The 23,595-nt window shown below is 51.6% G+C and overlaps 1 protein-coding gene across 1 annotated transcript in view; it reads right to left on the bottom strand.

Annotated features, from left to right (window-relative positions):
- The window catches only part of LOC148518350 (cystatin-POGU1-like), a 31,585-nt gene extending 12,174 nt beyond the window's left edge, over positions 1 to 19,411 (bottom strand). Inside the window, exons 1-3 of the mRNA XM_088477587.1 lie at positions 19,312 to 19,411; positions 10,584 to 10,804; positions 9,279 to 9,401 (exon numbers count right to left, since the gene is read on the bottom strand). Coding sequence (XP_088333713.1) covers positions 9,279 to 9,401; positions 10,584 to 10,796 — 336 coding nt within the window. The 5' untranslated portion in view covers positions 10,797 to 10,804; positions 19,312 to 19,411. The remainder of the gene's footprint in view (positions 1 to 9,278; positions 9,402 to 10,583; positions 10,805 to 19,311) is intronic.
- Between the last annotated feature and the right edge of the window lie 4,184 nt (positions 19,412 to 23,595).

A 23,595-nucleotide genomic window follows, 5' to 3' on the forward strand; every position in this document is an offset into this window, starting at 1 on the left:
GCTTCTCTGCAGGGGAAGATGTGTGAAAGGCTGCTGTGCAGGGGAAGATGTGTGACAGGCTGCTGTGCAGGGGGAGATGTGTGACAGGCTGCTGTGCAGGGGAAGATGTGTGACAGGCTGCTGTGCAGGGGGAGATGTGTGACAGGCTGCTGTGCAGGGGGAGATGTGTGACAGGCTGCTGTGCAGGGGAAGATGTGTGACAGGCTTCTCTGCAGGGGAAGATGTGTGACAGGCTGCTGTGCAGGGGGAGACGTGTGACAGGCTGCTGTGCAGGGGAAGATGTGTGACAGGCTGCTGTGCAGGGGGAGATGTGTGACAGGCTTCTCTGCAGGGGAAGATGTGTGACAGGCTTCTCTGCAGGGGAAGATGTGTGACAGGCTGCTGTGCAGGGGGAGATGTGTGACAGGCTGCTGTGCAGGAGAATATGTGTGACAGGCTGCTGTGCAGGGGGAGATGTGTGACCGGCTTCTCTGCAGGGGGAGATGTGTGACAGGCTGCTGTGCAGGGGGAGATGTGTGACAGGCTGCTGTGCAGGAGGAGATGTGTGACAGGCTGCTGTGCAGGGGAAGATGTGTGACAGGCTGCTGTGCAAGGGGAGATGTGTGACAGGCTGCTGTGCAGGGGAAGATGTGTGACAGGCAGCTGTGCAGGGGAAGATGTGTGACAGGCTGCTGTGCAGGGGGAGATGTGTGACAGGCTGCAGTGCAGGGGGAGATGTGTGACAGGCTGCTGTGCAGGGGGAGATGTGTGACAGGCTGGAAGATGCGTGACAGGCTGCTGTGCAGGGGGAGATGTGTGACAGGCTGCTGTGCAGGGGGAGAGGTGTGACAGGCTGCTGTGCAGGGGGAGATGTGTGACAGGCTGCTGTGCAGCAGGAGATGTGTGACAGGCTGCTGTGCAGGGGGAGATGTGTGACAGGCTGGAAGATGTCTGACAGGCTGCTGTGCAGGGGAAGATGCGTGACAGGCTGTTGTGCAGGGGGAGATGCGTGACAGGCTGCTGTGCAGGGGAAGATGTGTGACAGGCTGCTGTACAGGGGGAGATGTGTGACAGGCTTCTCTGCAGGGGAAGATGTGTGACAGGCTTCTCTGCAGGGGAAGATGTGTGACAGGCTGCTGTGCAGGGGGAGATGTGTGACAGGCTGCTGTGCAGGGGAAGATGTGTGACAGGCTGCTGTGCAGGGGGAGATGTGTGACAAGCTGCTGTGCAGGAGAATATGTGTGACAGGCTGCTGTGCAGGGGGAGATGTGTGACCGGCTGCTGTGCAGGGGGAGATGTGTGACAGGCTGCTGTGCAGGGGAAGATGTGTGACACGCAGCTGTGCAGGGGAAGATGTGTGACAGGCTGGAAGATGTCTGACAGGCTGCTGTGCAGGGGAAGATGCGTGACAGGCTGTTGTGCAGGGGGAGATGCGTGACAGGCTGCTGTGCAGGGGAAGATGTGTGACAGGCTGCTGTGCAGGGGGAGATGTGTGACAGGCTTCTCTGCAGGGGAAGCTGTGTGACAGGCTTCTCTGCAGGGGAAGATGTGTGACAGGCTGCTGTGCAGGGGGAGATGTGTGACAGGCTGCTGTGCGGGGGAAGATGTGTGACAGGCTGCTGTGCAGGGGGAGATGTGTGACAGGCTGCTGTGCAGGAGAATATGTTTGACAGGTTGCTGTGCAGGGGGAGATGTGTGACAGGCTGCTGTGCAGGGGGAGATGTGTGACAGGCTGCTATGCAGGGGAAGATGTGTGACAGGCAGCTGTGCAGGGGAAGATGTGTGACAGGCTGCTGTGCAGGGGGAGATGTGTGACAGGCTGCAGTGCAGGGGGAGATGTGTGACAGGCTGCTGTGCAGGGGGAGATGTGTGACAGGCTGCTGTGCAGGGGGAGATGTGTGACAGGCTGCAGTGCAGGGGGAGATGTGTGACAGGCTGGAAGATGGGTGACAGGCTGCTGTGCAGGGGGAGATGTGTGACAGGCTGCTGTGCAGGGGGAGATGTGTGACAGGCTGCTGTGCAGGGGGAGATGTGTGACAGGCTGCTGTGCAGGAGGAGATGTGTGACAGGCTGCTGTGCAGGAGGAGATGTGTGACAGGCTGCTGTGCAGGTGGAGATGTGTGACAGGCGCTGGGCAGGGGGAGATGTGTGACAGGCTGCTGTGCAGGGGGAGATGTGTGACAGGCAGCTGTGCAGGAGGAGATGTCTGACAGGCTGCTGTGCAAGGAGAGATGCGTGACAGGCTGCTGTGCAGGGGCAGATGCGTGACAGGCTGATGTGCAGGGGGAGATGTGTGACAGGCTGCTGTGCAGGGGGAGATGTGTGACAGGCTGCTGTGCAGGGGGAGATGTGTGACAGGCTGCTGTGCAGGAGAAGTTGTCTGACAGGCTGCTGTGCAGGGAGAGATGCGTGACAGGCTGCTGTGCAGGGGGAGATGCGTGACAGGCTGCTGTGCAGGGGAAGATGCGTGACAGGCTGCTGTGCAGGGGAAGTTGCGTGACAGGCAGCTGTGCAGGAGGAGATGCGTGACAGGCTGCTGTGCAGGGAAAGATGCGTGACAGGCTGCTGTGCAGGGGGAGAAGCGTGACAGGATGCTGTGCAGGGGGAGAAGCGTGACCGGCTGCTGTGCAGGGGATGATGCGTGACCGGCTGCTGTGCAGGGGGAGATGCGTGATAGGCTGCTGTGCAGGGGGAGATGCGTGACAGGCGCTGTGCAGGGGGAGATGCGTGACAGGCTGCTGTGCAGAGGGAGATGCGTGACAGGCTGCTGTGCAGGAGGAGATGCGTGACAGGCTGCTGTGCAGGGGGAGAGGTGTGACAGGCTGCTGTGCAGGGAGAGATGTGTGACAGGCTGCTGTGCAGGGGGAGATGTGTGACAGGCTGCTGTGCAGGGGGAGATGTGTGACAGGCTGCTGTGCAGGAGGAGATGTCTGACAGGCTGCTGTGCAGGAGAAGATGTGTGACAGGCTGCTGTGCAGGGGGAGATGTGTGACAGGCGCTGTGCAGGGGGATATTTGTGACAGGCTGCTGTGCAGGGGATAATGTGTGACAGGCTGCTGTGCAGGAGGAGATGTGTGACAGGCTGCTGTGCAGGGGAAGATGTGTGACAGGCTGCTGTGCAGGGGAAGATGTGTGACAGGCTGCTGTGCAGGGGGAGATGTGTGACAGGCTGCTGTGCAGGGGAAAATGTGTGACAGGTTGCTGTGCAGGAGGAGATGTGTAACAGGCTGCTGTGCAGGGGAAGATGTGTGACAGGCTGCTTAGCAGGGGGAAATGTCTGACAGGCTGCTGTGCAGGAAGAGATGAGTGACAGGCTGCTATGTAGGGGGAGACGTGTGACAGGCTGCTGTGCAGGGGGAGACGTGTGACAGGCTGCTGTGCAGGGGGAGACGTGTGACAGGCTGCTGTGCGGGGGGAGACGTGTGACAGGCGCTGTGCGGGGGGAGATGTGTGACAGGCTGCTGTGCGGGGAGAGATGTGTGTCAGGCGCTGTTCAGGGGGAGATGTGTGTCAGGCGCTGTGCAGGGGGAGATGTGTGACAGGCTGCTGTGCAGGGGGAGATGTGTGACAGGCTGCTGTGCAGGGGGAGATGTGTGACAGGCTGCTGTGCAGGAAAATATGTGTGACAGGCTGCTGTGCAGGGGAAGATGTATGACAGGCTGCTGTGCAGGGGAAGATGTGTGACAGGCTGCTGCGCAGGGGAAGATTTTGACAGGCTGCTGGGGCCCGATGACGTGTTACAGGCTGCTGTGCAGGGGAATATGTGTGACAGGCTGCTGTGCAGGGGAAGATGTGTGACAGGCTGCAGCGCAGGGGAAGATGTTTGACAGGCTGCTGGGCCCGATGACGTGTGACAGACTGCTGTGCAGGGGAAGATGTGTGACAGGCTTCAGTGCAGAGGAAGATGTGTGACAGGCTGCTGTGCAGGGGGAGATGTGTGACAGGCTGCTGTGCAGGGGGAGATGTGTGACAGGCTGCTGTGCAGGGGGAGATGTGTGACAGGCTGCTGTGCAGGGGAAGATGTGTGATAGGCTGCTGTGCATGGGGAGATGTGTGACAGGCTGCTGTGCAGGGGGAGATGTGTGACAGGCTGCTTTGCAGGGGGAGATGTGTGACAGGCTGCTGTGCAGGGGGAGATGTGTGACAGGCAGCTGTGCAGGGTGAGATGTGTGACAGGCTGCTGTGCAGGAGGAGATGTGTGATAGGCGAAGATGCGTGACAGGCTGCTGTGCAGGGGGAGATGTGTGATAGGCTGCTGTGCAGGAGAAGATGTCTGACAGGCTGCTGTGCAGGGAGAGATGCGTGACAGGCTGCTGTGTAGGGGGAGATGCGTGACAGGCTGCTGTGCAGGGGAAGATGTGTGACAGGCTGCAGTGCAGGGGGAGATGTGTGACAGGCTGCTGTGCAGGGGGAGATGTGTGACAGGCTGCTGTGCAGGGGGAGATGTGTGACAGGCTGCTGTGCAGGAGAAGATGTCTGACAGGCTGCTGTGCAGGGAGAGATGCGTGACAGGCTGCTGTGCAGGGGGAGATGCGTGAAAGCCTGCTGTGCAGGGGAAGATGCGTGACAGGCTGCTGTGCAGGAGGAGATGCGTGACAGGCTGCTGTGCAGGGGGAGATGTGTGACAGGCTGCTGTGCAGGGGGAGATGTGTGACAGGCTGCTGTGCAGGAGAAGATGTCTGACAGGCTGCTGTGCAGGGAGAGATGCGTGACAGGCTGCTGTGCAGGGGGAGATGCGTGAAAGGCTGCTGTGCAGGGGAAGATGCGTGACAGGCTGCTGTGCAGGAGGAGATGCGTGACAGGCTGCTGTGCAGGGGGAGATGCGTGACAGGCTGCAGTGCAGGGGGAGATGCGTGACAGGCTGCTGTGCAGGGGGAGATGCGTGACAGGCTGCTGTGCAGGGGGAGATGCGTGACAGGCGCGGTGCAGGGGGACATGCGTGACAGGCTGCTGTGCAGGAGGAGATGCGTGACAGGCTGCTGTGCAGGGGGAGATGTGTGACAGGCTGCTGTGCAGGAGAAGATGTCTGACAGTCTGCTGTGCTGGAGAAGATGTGTGACAGGCGCTGTGCAGGGGGAGATGTGTGACAGGCGCTGTGCAGGGGGAGATGTGTGACAGGCTGCTGTGCAGGGGAAGATCTGTGACAGGCTGCTGTGCAGGAGGAGATGTGTGACAGGCTGCTGTGCAGGGGAAGATGTGTGACAGGCTGCTTTGCAGGGGAAAATGTCTGACAGGCTGCTGTGCAGGAAGAGATGAGTGACAGGCTGCTGTGCAGGGGGAGATGTGTGACAGGCTGCTGTGCAGGGGAAGATGTGTGACAGGCTGCTGTGCAGGGGGTGATGTGTGACAGGCTGCTGTGGAGGGGGAGATGTGTGACAGGCTGCTGTGCAGGGGGAGATGTGTGACAGGCGCTGTGCAGGGGGAGATGTGTGACAGGCTGCTGTGCAGGGGGAGATGTGTGACAGGCTGCTGTGCAGGGGGAGATGTGTGACAGGCTGCTGTGCAGGGGGAGATGTGTGACAGGCGCTGTGCAGGGGAAGATGTGTGACAGGCTGCTGTGCAGGAGAAGATGTGTGACAGGCTGCTGTGCTGGAAAAGATGCCTGACAGGCTGCTGTGCAGGGAGAGATGCGTGACAGGCTGCTGTGCAGGGAGAAATGCGTGACAGGTTGCTGTGCAGGGGGAGATGCGTGACAGGCTGCTGTGCAGGGGGAGATGCGTGACAGGCGCTGTGCAGGGGGAGATGTGTGACAGGCACTGTGCAGGGGGAGATGTGTGACAGGCTGCTCTGCAGGGGGAGATGTGTGACAGGCTGCTGTGCAGGAGGAGATGTATGACAGGCTGCTGTGCAGGGGGAGATGTGTGACAGGCTGCTGTGCAGGAGGAGATGTGTGACAGGCTGCTGTGCAGGGGGAGATGTGTGACAGGCTGCTGTGCAGGAGGAGATGTGTGATAGGCGAAGATGCGTGACAGGCTGCTGTGCAGGGGGAGATGTGTGACAGGCTGTTGTGCAGGAGAAGATGTCTGACAGGCTGCTGTGCAGGGAGAGATGTGTGACAGGCTGCTGTGTAGGGGGAGATGCGTGACAGGCTGCTGTGCAGGGGAAGATGTGTGACAGGCTGCAGTGCAGGGGGAGATGTGTGACAGGCGCTGTGCAGGGGGAGATGTGTGACAGGCTGCTGTGCAAGGGGAGATGTGTGACAGGCTGCTGTGCAGGAGAAGATGTCTGACAGGATGCTGTGCAGGGAGAGATGCGTGACAGGCTGCTGTGCAGGGGGAGATGCGTGAAAGGCTGCTGTGCAGGGGAAGATGCGTGACAGGCTGCTGTGCTGGAGGAGATGCGTGACAGGCTGCTGTGCAGGGGGAGATGCGTGACAGGCTGCTGTGCAGGGGGAGATGCGTGACAGGCTGCTGTGCAGGGGGAGATGCGTGACAGGCTGCTGTGCAGGGGGAGATGTGTGACAGGCGCTGTGCACGGGGAGATGTGTGACAGGCTGCTGTGCAGGGGAAGATGTGTGACAGGCTGCTGTGCAGGAGGAGATGTGTGACAGGCTGCTGTGCAGGAGAAGATGTCTGACAGGCTGCTGTGCAGGACGAGATGCGTGACAGGCTGCTGTGCAGGGGGAGATGCGTGACAGGCGCTGTGCAGGGGGAGAGGTGTGACAGGCGCTGTGCGCTGTGCAGGGGAAGATGTGTGACAGGCTGCTGTGCAGGAGAAGATGTCTGACAGGCTGCTGTGCAGGAAAAGATGCCTGACAGGCTGCTGTGCAGGGAGAGATGCGTGACAGGCTGTTTTGCAGGAGGAGATGCGTGAGAGGCTGCTGTGCAGGAAGAGATGCGTGACAGGCTGCTGTGCAGGGGGAGATGCGTGACAGGCTGCTGTGCAGGGGGAGATGCGTGACAGGCGCTGTGCAGGGGGAGATGTGTGACAGGCTGCTGTGCAGGGGGAGATGTGTGACAGGCTGCTGTGCAGGGGGAGATGTGTGACAGGCTGCTGAGCAGGGGTAGATGTGTGACAGGCTGCTGTGCAGGAGGAGATGTGTGACAGGCGCTGTGCAGGGGGAGATGTGTGACAGGCGGCTGTGCAGGGGGAGATGTGTGACAGGCGGCTGTGCAGGGGGAGATGTGTGACAGGCTGCTGTGCAGTTGGGGAGATGTCTGACAGGCTGCTGTGCAGGGGGAGATGTGTGACAGGCTGCTGTGCAGGGGGAGATGTGTGACAGGCGCTGTGCAGGGGGAGATGTGTGACAGGCTGCTGTGCAGGGGGAGATGCGTGACAGGCTGCTGTGCAGGAGGAGATGCGTGACAGGCTGCTGTGCAGAGGGAGATGCGTGACAGGCTGCTGTGCAGGGGGAGATGCGTGACAGGCGCTGTGCAGGGGGAGATGCGTGACAGGCTGCTGTGCAGGGGGAGATGTGTGACAGGCTGCTGTGCAGAGGGAGATGTGTGACAGGCTGCTGTGCAGTGGGAGATGTGTGACTGACTGCTGTGCAGGGGGAGATGTGTGACAGGCTGCTGTGCAGGGGGAGATGTGTGACAGGCTGCTGTGCAGGGGAAGATGTGTGACAGGCTGCTGTGCAGGAGAAGATGTGTGACAGGCTGCTGTGCAGGAGAAGATGTCTGACAGGCTGCTGTGCAGGGAGAGATGCGTGACAGGCTGCTGTGCAGGGGGAGATGCGTGACAGGCTGCTGTGCAGGGGGAGATGCGTGACAGGCGCTGTGCAGGGGAAGATGCGTGACAGGCTGCTGTGCAGGAGGAGATGCGTGACTGGCTGCTGTGCAGGGGTAGTTGTGTGACAGGCTGCTGTGCAGGGGGAGATGCGTGACAGGCTGCTGTGCAGGGGGAGATGCGTGACAGGCTGCTGTGCAGAGGTAGATGCGTGTCAGGCTGCTGTGCAGGGGGAGATGCGTGACAGGCGCTGTGCAGGGGGAGACGCGTTACAGGCTGCTGTGCAGGGGGAGACGTGTGACAGGCTGCTGTGCAGGGGGAGATTTGTGACAGGCTGCTGTGCAGAGGGAGATGTGTGACAGGCTGCTGTGCAGGGGGAGATGTGTGACAGCTACTGTGCAGAGGGAGATGTGTGACAGGCTGCTGTGCAGGGGGAGATGTGTGACAGGCACTGTGCAGGGGAAGATGTGTGACAGGCTGCTGTGCAGGGAGAGATGCGTGACAGGCTGCTGTGCAGGGGGAGATGCGTGACAGGCTGCTGTGCAGGGGGAGATGCGTGACAGGCGCCGTGCAGGGGAAAATGAGTGACAGGCTGTTGTGCAGGAGGAGATGCGTGACAGCCTGCTGTGCAGGGGTAGTTGTGTGACAGGCTGCTGTGCAGGGGGAGATGTGTGACAGGCTGCTGTGCAGAGGGAGATGTGTGACAGGCTGCTGTGCAGGGGGAGATGTGTGACAGCTGCTGTGCAGGGGGAGATGCATGACAGGCTGCTGTGCAGGGGGAGATGTGTGACAGGCTGCTGTGCAGGGGGAGATGTGTGACAGGCTGCTGTGCAGGGGGAGATGTGTGACAGGCTGCTGTGCAGGAGAAGATGTGTGACAGGCTGCTGTGCAGGGGAAGATGTGTGACAGGCTGCTGTGCAGGAGAAGATGTGTGACAGGCTGCTGTGCAGGAGAAGATGTGTGACAGGCTGCTGTGCAGGGGGAGATGTGTGACAGGCTGTTGTGCAGGAGGAGATGTGTGACAGGCTGCTGTGCAGGAGGAGATGTGTGACAGGCTGCTGTGCAGGGGAAGATGTGTGACAGGCTGCTGTGCAGGAGAAGATGTGTGACAGGCTGCTGTGCAGGGGGAGATGTGTGACAGGCTGTTGTGCAGGAGGAGATGTGTGACAGGCTGCTGTGCAGGAGGAGATGTGTGACAGGCTGCTGTGCAGGGGAAGATGTGTGACAGGCTGCTGTGCAGGGGGAGATGTTTGACAGGCTGCTGTGCAGGGGGAGATGTGTGACAGGCTGCTGTGCAGGGGGAGATGTGTGACAGGCTGCTGTGCAGGGGGAGATGTGTGACAGGCTGCTGGGGAGGAGGGGTATAATGGCACGTGTGAGACATTTTTTACTTATTTTTTTCTATTATTGAAAAACAGTTGGAGAGAAGTTGGCAGGTTGATTTTATGGCACATCTAAAATCTTACATACAACAGTATATTTAGAGTCAAACTACGGCTCTTCACAGCGATAGATTACATACGTTTGGTTGGTCTTGTTTGCTGAGAAATACTGTGCAGTGATATTACGTATACTGTGCAGTGATATTACATATAAATTATAAGCTTGATGAGCTGTAGAATAAGATTTACCTGCGCCCCATTTGAATAGTCCACATCACAGGACTCACCATTACCATAACCACTTGGAGCATTTTTTGCGCACTCTGTCTGTCTAATTTTCACAATTAATATATATTTTATTCCAGAGACAACCTACAACAACAAAAGAGAAAAACATGGTAAAAATTTTAACATTTTGACAAGAATATGAGAATATATAGCACTTACAGTAGTATCACTGACAGTGTATAGGACAGGTATAAATGATTACATTTCTTGCGATATTACAAATATTGTAGAAAACAATTTGTTGCTGTTACTACTGTGTGTGAGACTAGTGAGTGCTATTGCTGGCTGATTTCATTATTATTACCATTTCTCTTAGCTATTTTGAAATTTATTAAGGGAGTAAACGCTGAAAAAGATATCACCTGGTAAAGCGTGCACAACGGTAAGATTTTATTCTGGAATTTTGGGCATTTCAACCAAATACACCAACCATTACACAGGGCCTTGCAGCGTGATAAAGTGAGTTAGTTGCCCAGAACAACCAATCAGCTTCTAATGGTCATTTCAAAGACTGTGCTGGATAAATTACAGTAAGAAGTTGTTCTTAATTAACTAGATCCACATAATTTAGTTACCCACGCAATTGGCTATTGTGTATAGATAGGGTGTATTACTATTGCCTAAAGAACAAAGGGTGTTCAGTGCTTTCTAAACATGTTTTATTGGGGACTACAAGTGGCCTCGTGGACGCTCGCATAGCTGTGGGTTACCACCCACAGCTTATGCGAGCGTCCATGATGATGGTCGCGATGGTCAAGACCATCGCGACCATCGGGCTTGCGACGAAACCCTTGCGGTAGGGTCTCGTCTGCCGCAAGCCCTGGAGTGATTTTGGCTCTATCAGAGCCAAAATCACTCCCACTGACATCACTAGTGATGTCAGTGGGGCCGGACCCAGACGGTAGGCGTTCCCATGGGAACGCCTCCGTCTGGGCAGCCACGCCCCTGGCACGCCCACCAAAGGGGGCGTGCTGTCAATCACCATCGACAGCAAGCCCCCTTTGGTGCGAGACCCATAACGACGGCTACCCCGTCGTTATTCAGGTCTGGCACATGCGCACGACGGAGGCGCCTCCGTCGTGCGCATGCGCATTTGGGAAACATTGACCCGCTTGCGAGCGCTCAGCGCTCGCGAGCGGGTCTGAATGAGACCCTCTGCCCTTTATTACTTCCCTTTAATCACAGTTTAATTACATAGTAATCATATTTTTATTTTTGTCCAACTTCTAAATGATTGATTTACTAGTGACGTCTTCAGCAAGTTACCTGCTTTTGACCTGAGATTACACTGATTGGTTTGTAGAAGTATTTATCATTTGATTGTTTATTATACTCTCCCACAGCAAAGTTGACAATGTCCTGAATGTCCTCTTTATTGAGATCAATGTCTAACGGAGCACCAACTGGACGCTCACTGCAAACAATGGCAGGCCACAGACAAAGTGCAGCCACCAGGCACCAGTACAACTGTACAACCATAATGTCACCTGGAAGGAGTAAGAGACAATCTATAAGCACAGAAAAATACACACTAATAAACATCCTACAAACATAACAGCTGTGTTACTGTACATGTTATTATATATATTATAGTAATTAAGTTGTGTTAGCAGTTTTTATACTCAAGCAACTTTTCATCCTAAGTACCCTTACTAAGTCATGTCCACACACAGACCTGCCTTGAGTTACAGATACCACTTCTTGCCAAGGTCATGCTGATATGGGCAAACTACAGTGGATGCAGGGTGTGCGGGCCACTGGGTCCAGGAGGGGGCCCACACCGCAAAACCTGCACCCATTTATTAAATACTTACCTCTCCGGGGTCCTGTGTCGGCTGTACCATTGCCTGGAAAATGGCCGCTGCAGTGTGGGCCCCCCCTGCACCCATTATAGATATGGCCCTAAGCTAGACCCCACTTTACTAATAATATGCAGACTGTTCTGATGAGCAAAACAGACCACTTTTGGGTGCTAATATAGAAAACAGACACCTTTCTAATGTACAAAGCAAAGACAATTATGGAGTTAGTGTTTAAGGCTGATTATTTCCTGGTGACTGGTATGCCAATCCGACCCTCCCCAATGGCTAGTGTTCTAACCAGATGCCTTCTTGAGGAATTTCTTTTCATTAAAAAATGTTTATTAACATATTAACCCTACTGTACTGTATAACTTGAACTTTAAAGACATTTCTCCCACACTTCCTTGATTCTTCTAATACTTCCAGTTTGTTATTGTGATGCATTGCTTACTGACATACTGGTTGGAAATCACATGATTCATTTCTTGGGTACGCCTAATGACACTGCAGAATGGGTGGTGTAACAGGTTTTGTAATATATAAGAAGTGTTGTTATCACTAACAATCAGTGGTGGCTCCAGAGGATGGGCTGCAGGGCAGTTCAAAATTCAAATAGGGGAGCCACACCAACTGCCGTTTTGCTCAGGCACAGTGAGGAGATCACCGGGAAAATGGCTGCCGTGCCATTTTCCCGGTGACCTGCACATGCGCAATAGACTCCGGCAGGGCACTAGAGTTTACTGCGCTCAGTGCGTTGCAGGCAGCCGGGCGGAGAGGCGGGGGCCCAGGACAGAGACTGCACACGGGCCCCCTCTGTTAATATGCCCCTGGTCTAGCTGCCTAACTTAAACTGGTTATGTAAAATGTGCTCCATCTGTATATTCTGACATTTTCCTATAAGTGACTATTGAACACTTATAGCACCTCTGTGATCTGTCATTGTGTTTCTAGGTATACCTACATTAATCAAAGATTGTTTGTAGTTGGGAACGGGGAAGATGGTTTGTTTGAGCAATCAAGCAGCTATCTTAAGAAAAAAGTACATATCCCCTAAATTATGCACCCCTAAATTTTACACCTAATTCCTAAAGCTGGATTTTCTTACTAAATCTGATTATAGATATGACACAAATAACAAATAATTGACAGGTCTGGCAGCAAGTGTGTCATAACAGCAAGATGACTAAGAACCACTGGCCTAGGTGTCATCATAACAGCAAGATGACTGAGAACCACTGGCCTAGGTGTCATCATAACAGCAAGATGACTGAGAACCACTAGCCTAGGTGTCATCATAACGGCAAGATGACTGAGAACCACTCACCTAGGTGTCATCATAACAGCAAGATGACTGAGACCCACTGGCCTAGGTGTCATCATAACAGCAAGATGACTGTGAACCACTGGCCTACGTGTTATCATAACAGCAAGATGACTGAGTACCACTAGCCTAGGTGTCATCATAACAGCAAGATGACTGAGAACCACTGGCCTAGGTGTCATCATAACAGCAAGATGACTGAGAACCACTGGCCTAGGTGTCATCATAACAGCAAAATGACTGAGAACCACTCACCTCGGTGTCATCATAACAGCAAGATGACTGAGACCCACTGGCCTAGGTGTCATCATAACAGCAAGATGACTGAGAACCACTCACCTAGGTGTCATCATAACAGCAAAATGACTGAGAACCACTCACCTAGGTGTCATCATAACAGCAAGATGACTGAGAACCACTCACCTAGGTGTCATAATAACAGCAAGATGACTGAGAACCACTGGCCTAGGTGTCATCATAACTGAAGTGATAACTTTTCCAGTGCTTTGCACTTTTATGGGGGAGATGTATCAAGCCTTCTAAAAAGTGGAGAAGTTACCCATAGCAACCATGCAGCTTCTAGCTAGCACTTATCAAGGACGTGCTATAAAATTATAGGTTGCTATTGGAAACTTCTCCACTCTGAAAAAAATACATCTCCCCCGTCTGAACTACCAAACAGACTGTAGTGAAGTGTTTTCTATATCTCTCAACATTTATCTCTAGTACCCAGAAAAGCTGTCAAAGGAGCCATCTATTAATAACCTTTCCAGCTCCCCAGCGAGCCTCTCATTGCCTATCTCAGGACAACGCCACCAATTGTGGCTAAAGGTGCATAGACGCACACAACGATTTTTTGAACTATTATCGATAACGATATTGTTTATCGTTCAATCGTTTAAAAAATCGTTCACTTTCTGAGTTAAAACGATGAAGGATTATAGTTCATGAGATCCCGCGCATGCTCAGTGGAGCCGGCCGGGACAGAGACACAGTGCATCAGCACTACGCTGATGCGCTGCTGTCTCTAACGGGTAGCGCTGGAGGGGGGAGTTAACGCTCCCCCTCTCCGGCCGATGAGATGTTCTTACATCTCATCGGTAGTGCTTCCTGCTGCGCCTTGGTAAAGAGGCGAAGCAGGAAGCGGTATAGCGGCACGTTAAGTGCCGCTATCATACATCTACCCCAATGTGTGTATACAGGCTGGCTCTGTGGATGGAACCCTCGCCACCCCACGACCCTTGCTCCTGGCTAGCCACAATTGCGGCTGCAGCACCCATGGAGCATCTTTTGGACGAGACGGGTAATGTATGTAGCCAATCGGGCGTCCTTAGGATGCCCAGTCAACTTTGCACTAACTGGAGTTGCCAGTCATGCCGCCTCTGCGCAACGTAATTGCACCCTGTTACAGCTCTGGTATCGACCCTTATAGAGACATAAAGTGGACAGAGCTAAAGTACCAACCAGTCAGTTTCTAACTACCATTTTACAATCTTTGCTAGATAAATGACAATTAGAAGGTGATTGGTTGGTACTTTGGGTCTCATTCAGACCCGGTCGCAAGCGCTGAGTGCTTGCAACCGGGTCGATGGTTAGGCCCTGCGCACGTGCAGCGGCCGCACTGCGCAAGCCCCAGAGCGAGAGGGAAACTCTCTCGCTCCAGGAGCTCACTACAAAAGGGCCAGCTGTCGATGCTGATCGACAGCTCGGACCGTTTTGTAGGCGGGGCAGGGGGGTGGTTTCATAAACGGAGGTGTTCCTTAAGGAACCCACAGCTTAGCTAGCGACCAGGAGGCCGCACTTAAAAATAGAAGCGGCCGTTCTCATTCAGAACGAGCACTCGCTCCTTGCGAGCGCCTCTGAATGAGGGCCTTTATCTCTCTCCGAGGCTTGATACATCACCCCATTAGGGGCCTATTAATGTAGAACATGAAGTGGCTAGCTAAAAATATATTTATATGTCGCATCACATCGATAGCCATGTAGACTTACCTGTCCGGCGACGCAGAGAACAGGGTAGTACAGTATGCTTACTTCCCTGCTCTGTTCATTTCTCTGTACAGATTACGTCATCCTGTGATGGCAAATCTGTACGCAGCAGAGAAAGGAAAGCTGAGCTTTCCATTCTTCTATGAGAGACTTCCCCCACACTGTGCCACCTCCACAGGCAGCCCCAGAGCTGTGAAGGACTCCACAGGTGCGTTACTACACAGACGCCCCAGTGAGCCATCCTCCGCCTCCTGCACCGCAACACACAGCACAAGCCAGAAAGAGACAAACCAACTAGCAGCATGAATCCACTGCCAGCAGCATCTCCACTCCTCACAAGAACCTACTGGTAGGTAAGAACTTCGCCAAACCACTGTGAGGGGCTCCGCTTACTCTCAACATCCGAGACTTTGTTCACCCCACCACCTAGTCCACACACTTATATCTGCTCATAAGACTGTAGACCAAAGGTCCAGCAGGGAATATGTGCTGGTCTAGAACTGCACGGCAAGGAGCCCCCTGAAAGGGTCTACCCATATTCCCACACAGAGCCAGTCATTCCGTTACTACCACACCATCCCATTATTCCTAGATCCCTAACCAGACATCATAACCATACCACCCCTCTCCCCCCGACCATTCCAGAGCAGCATTGTGACTTCTCAAATAAAACAGTTTGGCCCCTAGACTGTTGTCTGTTTTCATTTCTGCATCTCCCATCATAAACACAACATACTGTAGTTCAGCACCACAACTCCACCATCTCCAGCAACACACATCTAAAGAGTACACCTAACCTCCAGTTTCATTGTTACTACAGACAGGACTAGGTACTCCTGTAAGAAGGTGCAGCACTTTCCACTCCCTTGACACACCCAGATCCCACACATACCTACCCCTACCACACTTTACCACCAGCCTCCCCCTCTTCTTCTTTTTCCCCACCCCGCATTTACCCACATCCCGCATCTCCACCACCCCCATGACCCCCCAAACCCCCTTCCCCCCTTTCTAGACCCGTACCCCCACCACCACCCTCCCTCACTACCCCTCCCTGTGTTAGCGTGGTTCCTACCCACCTACTTAATTTCCCTGATGTATCTGCCCGCCCACGAGAATCCTGTGTCAACTAGCCATTGGGAGTCTGGACATTTTAGGCATTCAGCAACCACGTGTAGAAGATTGCAGCAGCTGTTTATGTTTATTCAATTTCTTACTATGGGCCTTATTCAGAGATGGAAGCAAATTCCATCATGACTGAGATTCTGTTTGCAGTGGACTTGCAAAAACATGTTAATGACTTAGCCTTTGTCTTATGCACTGAGGCACCCACTTCCGGCGTCTGACATCTGCCGCTTATGTACAAAAATGGGGACATTGGAAACATTGGTTGTACATGGAATTTCTGAGTAAGACTATGCTGTCTCAGACAGAGTGTCTCTCCCAAGATGTCAGGGCCATTCTAGCTGTAAATGAAATTGCAAAGGCTCACAAGAGGATGTCCAGAAAATGGTTTTGACACTCCTGTGTTTATCTAACCACCCACATTACCACCCCAAATGCTGACTACCTGTCACTCACTTTGCGAATAAATCCTCATCACAACTGCCATCGCTAATCCATTTAGCACATAAGTTCCTATATAGGTCTCTATCCCCAGGTGTCTCTGTAGCAAAGCTGGAGTAACCATGCAAAAAATGTAATGTGTACCCTACTTACAAGCAGGGAAGAATTTTGAAGCTCATCAAGGTTTCTTTGGTTAATCCTCCAATTCTTTCCACATCATTCCAAGACTCAATCTTCCCCTCATGTAATTCAAAAGATTGAAGGGAATTGAGGCTTGTGTGAATATACATTATAGAATTTAATGGGGATATATAAAGGAGGGAGGAAAAGATACCCAGATAGGATTATCCCCACTTGTCATTCTGGGGTCTCTTTACTAAGCAGTGTTAGGAGACAGAGTGAAAAGTGCTAAGAAAGTGATACGGTGCCAGCCAATCAGCTCCCAACTGTCATTTTTCAAACACAGCCTGTGAGATGACAGTTGGGAGCTGATTGGCTGGCACCTTATCACTTTCTTATCACTTTTCACTCTGTCTCCTAACACTGCTTAGTAAATAGACCCCTCTGTGAGTTAAGGTACGATATGAAAATAATTGAAGAAGGATTATTATAGAATTGGAAGTTGTCACTTCCATATCTTGTTGTCTACCAATCAAATTTTTTTTCTTTTTGTTTTTTTGTACTTCCTCTGTATGTACACCACGGAGGATTTCAGGAGGGTCTGATCACCTATAAAGAAAGTCACTAATCACCAAAGGAAGTATTCATACTCAGAGACATTGAAAAGGATTAAATATTTTTGTATATGTATATTTTTTTTTATTGTATATCCAGCTCCATCCTATATCTAGATTGTTTTGTTATATATTGTGATTAGAGTATGGTGACACTCCATTTCTGTATTACAGGAAGGCTGCAGGTTTTGCGCACCCTCTTTATAATTTTTTCTATCAGGGTTCAATTCCCACCTGGTGTGCTATACAAATTTATTTTATTTTGTTATAGCATGTGTATTTTATTCTATGAACAATCAAGACACTTAGTACAAGTTTGTTAATAATTTTAGTCAATTTATATATTTAAACTCAATGTTGTATATGTAATGCTGACAACACAAAAAAAATAACTATATTTTTTTGGAAGATGTTTATATACTCTTGCATAATCCAATACCTTTTCAGTGAGATGTTTAATGATCATTAACTCACCTGGATGCACAAGTGTGACCAAATTTGCTAAATATGGGGAAGGCAGGAGCAAAACCGCTCAGAGACTGGGGTACACCTGCCATTTCTGTCCACCTGCATCTCCATGTTTGTGCTGGCAACATATGATCTGGTCCTTACAACAGCAATACGGGGCTGGACTGGACAATAAGCTACAACATTGTTGTAGCCGCATTAGTACAGTATCTGCTGTCTTTCTTCTCGTCAGTGAATTGTACAATAACCTAGACTCCAGAGGAGCGATAAACATGACTACACATTTAAAGAATACATGATCTTCAGGGTTGGGTACGGGATCCTGATGGTCAGGATGTCAACGGTCAGAATACCAACAGATTTTTGTAAGTATTATAACCCTCCTGTCCTTAAGCCTAACCCTAACCCTCCCCCTAGTGGCTAAGCTCCCCGTAGTGCACCCATGCAGACCCTGAGGCCTCATCCCTCTCGGAAAACGGGGGCAGCACGCCCCCGTTTCTGGGAACGCTGCCCAGGAACACCCCCTCTCCGACTCCCAAACACTGCAGCCTATCAATCAGGTTGCGGCTGTAAGGCTCTGCGAGCAAACTCACAGACAGAGGGCTGCACATGCGCAGTACACCTCCTGCGCATGAGCAGTGCTCCCACCATCGGAGATGTGCGCTAACCATTGGGTTAGCGTACATCTCTGAATAAGGCCCAGAGTCCTGACCTCAACCCCATGGAGCACCTTTGGGATGAACTGGAACGTAGATAGTGAGCCAGGCCTTCTCATCCAACATCAGTGCCTGCCCTTATAAATGCTCTACAGAATGAATGGGAACAAATTCCCACAGAAACACTACAAAATCTCATGGAAAGCCTTCCAAGAAGAGTGGAAGCTGTTATAGCTGCAAAAGGGGGACCAACTCCATATTAAAGTCTATGTATTTGAAAACAATGTCATTACAGTGCCTGTTGGTGTGATAGTCAGGCGTCCGAATACTTTTGTCCATATAATGTACATACACTCACAAATATGCAAAAAGGTCAGCACTCTTCAACTAAAGGTAAATCATAAAAGCTTTAGGGGTCTATGGGCCTGATTCAGAGCGCTCGCTCTGAATCAGTGCCCTCCTCCATGAAAATGGAGCGTCCTCCTGGACGCTCGTATAGCTGTGGGTGACCACCCACAGCTATAGCGAGCGTCCATGATGATGGTCGCGATGGTCAAAGACCATCGCGACCATCGGGCTTGCGACGAGACCCTGCGGTAGGGTCTCGCTGCCGCAAGCCCAGGGGTGATTTTGGCTCTATCAGAGCCAAAGTCACTCCCACTGACATCATTACTGATGTCAGTGGGGCCGGACTCAGACGGTAGGCGTTCCCATGGGAACGCCTCCATCTGGCTGCCACGCCCCCGGCACGCCCACCAAAGGGGGCGTGCTGTCAGTCACCATCAACAGCATGCCCCCTTTGGTGCGAGACCCCAAGCGTCGCTCCCTCCGTCGTGCGCATGCACAGTTTAACAACATCGACCCGCTAGCGAGCGAACTTTGCTCGCGAGCGGGTCTGAATGACCCCCTATGTACTAAGCAGTGTTAGGAGACAGAGTGAAAAGTGATAAGGTGCCAGACAATCAGCTCCCAATTGTCATTTTGAGATGGCTGATTGGCTGGTACCTTATCACGTTTCACTCTGTCTCCTAACACAGCTTAGGAAATAGACCCATTAATTTGTTGAGAGCTATTGCCACCAATACTGAAACAAACGGTTGTATGAAAAACATATGACACCCAGCACTATCAATGATACTTAAGTGAAACATACAACACACTCCTCTAGATACAACTCTATCTAGGAGAAACACACAAATGAACCTTAATATTTACTTTTTCGCACATTTCCTAGCTGTCACTTGTATTGCCTGGTGCTGTCATAAAGATTTTAGGTAGCTTATATTAAGTGGGTGACTTGAAGCTGGGATTCAGCGAATTAGAGCAAAATGTGCAGAATTACTGTACAAGCTGAAATTCATCTGACATACATAACATAAATAACATACAGCACCCAGTTGCCACCTCCACACAGACGTATCTTTGAAATATTTTTTTTTACTGAAATGTTATACTTACTGTTCAAATACAAATATATTTGCCTCCTCTTGGTGAAAACTGTGTTTCAGTGCTGCACTTTGATAAAACCTGAACAAGGAAGTGAGGTCTGCTACATGCAGAACAGGTTACTCAGATGTCATCAGGTGACACTTACCACGCCTTAAACACCGGGAGGAAAAACAATAACACGTGTATGAACTCTCAGCAATGTACAGTAGGACCCAGAAAGATGGAAAAACTGACACAGTATATGATCCTCGTGTATTTGTAAGATGAAGAATACATATTTACTGTCGTTATGCTACTGTCCTGCAGTTGTGCAAGGAGAAAATAAAACCCATGACATTGCTCGGCTAAAGATATTACCTTCCTTTCAGTAGCACTTACATGTACTACAATTGTATGTTTTTCAGTACCAGTGTGAGTTTCCAGTATTTTAATGCTTTACCACAAATGTCTTGATACTGCAGTCATATAGTACATGAAACACAGGACATACATGCTGCATACCTATAATTCATTTCTAAAAAGCTGGTTTTTTTGTCCACACAAGATTAAATATCACACTTATCCGTTCCCCCTCACTATTTAACTTCACTGACACATTGTTCTCCTGGGGAAGTGCAACCAAGAATAAAATCAATAGGAAAAGAAAGTAAAGAAGCTATGGGACTGTGGGGGGGTAGCTAGGGGGCAGTGCAGGTGTAGTTGGGCACTTACCTCAGCCACTCGCTCTCACCTTCAGACTGCCAATGACACTCTGGTCGACGGTCCTGGAACCCAGATCAGACTGTAAGGGCTGACCTTCTGCTCATGGACTCTGCAAGGAAAACATGCGCTGAACCAGGATGACATCCACTGGGATCAGTGGATGGTCATCGTTGGCACTCAGACTGATTACACCTTCGTGCGAAGCACAATGGTGCAACCCGAACAAAAACGCCCGAAGGGGAAGGGGGGAGCGGTAATACAGAAAACACAGATTATGCGCACAGCACAAATTATGCTCCCCGAATACACTGGTCCCCTTGATGGATGAATGGTCCTGATCTCTGCACCTGCAGATAAACATAAAGAAGCAGCCCAATCCTCCCAGCTGCTAAGCCGGCTCTTTTCTCCCTAGTGTTTAACACCCACAACACAAACTGGCCCTAACTCTAGTTGACCCAGTAAACAACAATATTATCACAGACTGTGTGTAGTGCACTCCCTTAACACGCTAGACTCCCCAAACAATGCAATTGAACAATAATGCAGAGACAGTTGTAAAATAATGCAACAATACAGTTAAAGAACCCCATACACCAAAAGGTACCTTACATACAGACTACCTTTCATGGGGGCATGACTGCCTAACCAATGGTGCTAGTTAACTACAAATAATACTGTCAAGCAATATCATCCCTTCATGGCCTAGTGATCTCTATGGCCCAGCTTAGTGCCACCTGCTATGTGAGGTCTGCTACAAAGCAATACCTATAGGGCCTAATGCCTTTCCTCCACCTATAGGGTCTAATGCCCTTGGTGCCTCCTGATATGGAGGCTGTATGTATATGAGCCTAATGCCCCTTCTAACAGGGCCTTTTATGTGAATTGGGCCTATTGCCCGACTATCCTGGGCCAGACTCCTTTCCTATGAGGCTTCCTGACTGTCTAATCCTGGCAGGGGTCTAATGACAGACGTCGAAATCCCGACAATTGTCTGTTTACCTACACCGCGAGCCCGATGTCCGACATAACAAAGGTAAGTTGTGCGGTGGGCTCAGACAGCCACTTTAGGTTAGGGGCTCCCGGGGAGAACTTAGGGTTAGGCACCTCCCGGGAAGGGTTAGGCTAGGGGAAGGGGGGGTTAGGGTTAGACACCCCCGGTGGGAGGTTAGGGTTAGACACTGGCGGGGAGGTTAGGTTTAGGCATTTACAGGGGGGGATAGGACTAGGCACTTGGGGTGGAGGTTTGGGTTAGGCGCCCGTAAGGGAGGGTTAGGGTTAGGGTGGGGGGTTTGGTTAGTTATAGTTAAAATACTTACCTGTCGGGATCTTCAGTTACCGGTCTTCCAACATCGGGATTTGAACCACCGGACACATATTTCATACTGATCCCGCCTACAGTGCTACAGGCCTAGTGCCTGGTGATGCCCACCAGCTTTATGCCTGAACCCTGGTGATTTAGTGGGATGTGGCACACCTGGGCTTACCTGTCTCGTAGTCTTTGGTTCAATCAGGCTTGGTTCAGCCACTGGGCCATCCTCCGTGTGCTTCATTTGAGGGTTAAAACTCTCAGTAATCACCTAGGGAGCAGTGGTTGACATTAGCTCTTCTGTGTTGTACACACTTCACTGACCAAACTTCCGGCGAGCGTCGGCTCCTTGGTCTTCACCCGGTGGGCAGCGGCCTGTTTAAAATCTTTTGTAGTGGCCACCACCCTCCAGGGCTTCCGGTGTCTTCTTCCTGCTTCTTTCTTCAAGAGCTCTTCTCTGCTCCGTCATGGCCATTGGGCTAATGGTACAAGTGCCAGGGGGCGGGGCGATGACACAGTGAGCCACAATTGGCTCACCGCAGCTATCCCTGATTGGCTGGCGGTTCGTGAACCAAGATTGGCTCATGGATGGTGGCAATCTCAAATTCCTTACTTTTAATATCGCCCTTTCTTATGGTCACGCCCCCCTCATCAGCACCCCCAAGGCGTAAGGAGTCTCCCCGGGCCCTGTATATGCAGTACCTACACAAATCATACCTTGTTTTTTCAATACATTTAAAAGCCCTTTAATAAATAGCCTTGAAAAAGATTCTAAATCACTGTGATGTTTGCTAATGCTTAATTTAAATTTTGGGGCCTTTTTGAGATATGAATAAATAGGCCCCTTAATCACTTTTTCACATTTCTAAAAATGGTGCTACATACAGTATATACTAGCAATGTCCTTTTTTTATAGTAGTTGTACTCACTGTTACATGCACACTGGTAATGGAGCGGAGCGGGGTTCTATACAGCAGGGATGATGGAACAGCTTTAAATGCAGATATTAACCAGGTCTCTCAGAGGAGCTAAGTAGGAGACTTATGTCTCCTACCATGTCACTCTACACAGTAAAGAATGGCTGCAGTCACATGCACAGTAGCACATTAGGTTGGAGATCGGACCTTTCTGCAGACTCTTGGTCCTAGTGCCCAGCACATATGCTTAGTGAGGAGACTAACACTACTTTCACTTACACCACCGATTACTAGATAAAAGGTAAAGGGAAGAGGTGAGTCTTTGAAATAGGCTTCAGAGGCGTTTGCAGTATGTCAGGATGCGGCCTGGGATCGGCTGCTACTCACCTTCGCGCTGGTGTCCTTGGGCTTAGGTGTTCAGTCACTGGGAGTGGAGGTGAGTGGTGACTGAGAAGTCTCCCCAGGGCCTGCTAGGGCTTTCGTGTGTGTCCTGGTTTCCAGGGTGCCGGGCATGGGTGTAGCCATGTTGGTCCATATCACCTGACTAGTCTCTCCCAATAGTAGTCCTGTGGTCACTCAGCTGATCCTCTGATCCAATGACCAGCTACCCAGGGGTATTTAAGTCTGACTCCAGGAACAGAAAACTGCTGTTCAACTTCGCTGTTCCAGTGACTGTTTCTCACCAGTGTGGCACTGTGCTATTTCCTTCAGAGTGTTGCTTCAGCCTACTCACAGTTCTCCAGTACTTCCTGCATTAGCTTCCATGCTAATTTTCCATCTGAGACTTGAGCTCTCTCTCAGTTTTCCAGTCTTTTATGTTAGTTTTCCTGTGTAATTTGTAGTGTGCTTCTCAGCCTCTATTGCAGCTTCTCTGTGGTACTGAGGTGTCAGGTTTCCTGCTAATTACTACTTTTTAGCTGGACCCAGGGCCGGACTGGCCATCGGGCACTTCTGGCAAATGCCAGAAGGGCCGATGGTCAGATGGGCCGGTCTGGGCGAGTCCAGGCTTACCCGACTGGGTTCACCTTTCGCCGCGGCCGCATCATCGCTTGTCATTACGCGAGCGGCGGCCAGGTTTGAGGATGGCTGCTGCACACACATCGCCGCCATGCGGCGGTGATGTGTGTGTTAATCAGCAGCCAATGAGAGTCAGATAGACTCTCATTGGCTGCTGCGCCCACTGCAAGAGCCGGGCTGGAGCTCACTCATGAGCTCCGCCTTCCGGCTCTTGCAGTGGGTAATGGGAGAGGCGTCATGACGTCTCTCCCATAATGCTGAGCGCGCCAGCCCGGGTGGACTGACGTGCGGCGGCAGAAGCTGCGGCTGAAGCGTGGATTCAGGTAAGTGTATTTTTTTTTATATTTTTAC

The sequence above is a fragment of the Taudactylus pleione genome, unplaced genomic scaffold (assembly GCF_031769625.1).
Source record: "Taudactylus pleione unplaced genomic scaffold, aTauple2 ptg000201l, whole genome shotgun sequence".
Taxonomy (NCBI): Eukaryota; Metazoa; Chordata; class Amphibia; order Anura; family Myobatrachidae; genus Taudactylus; species Taudactylus pleione.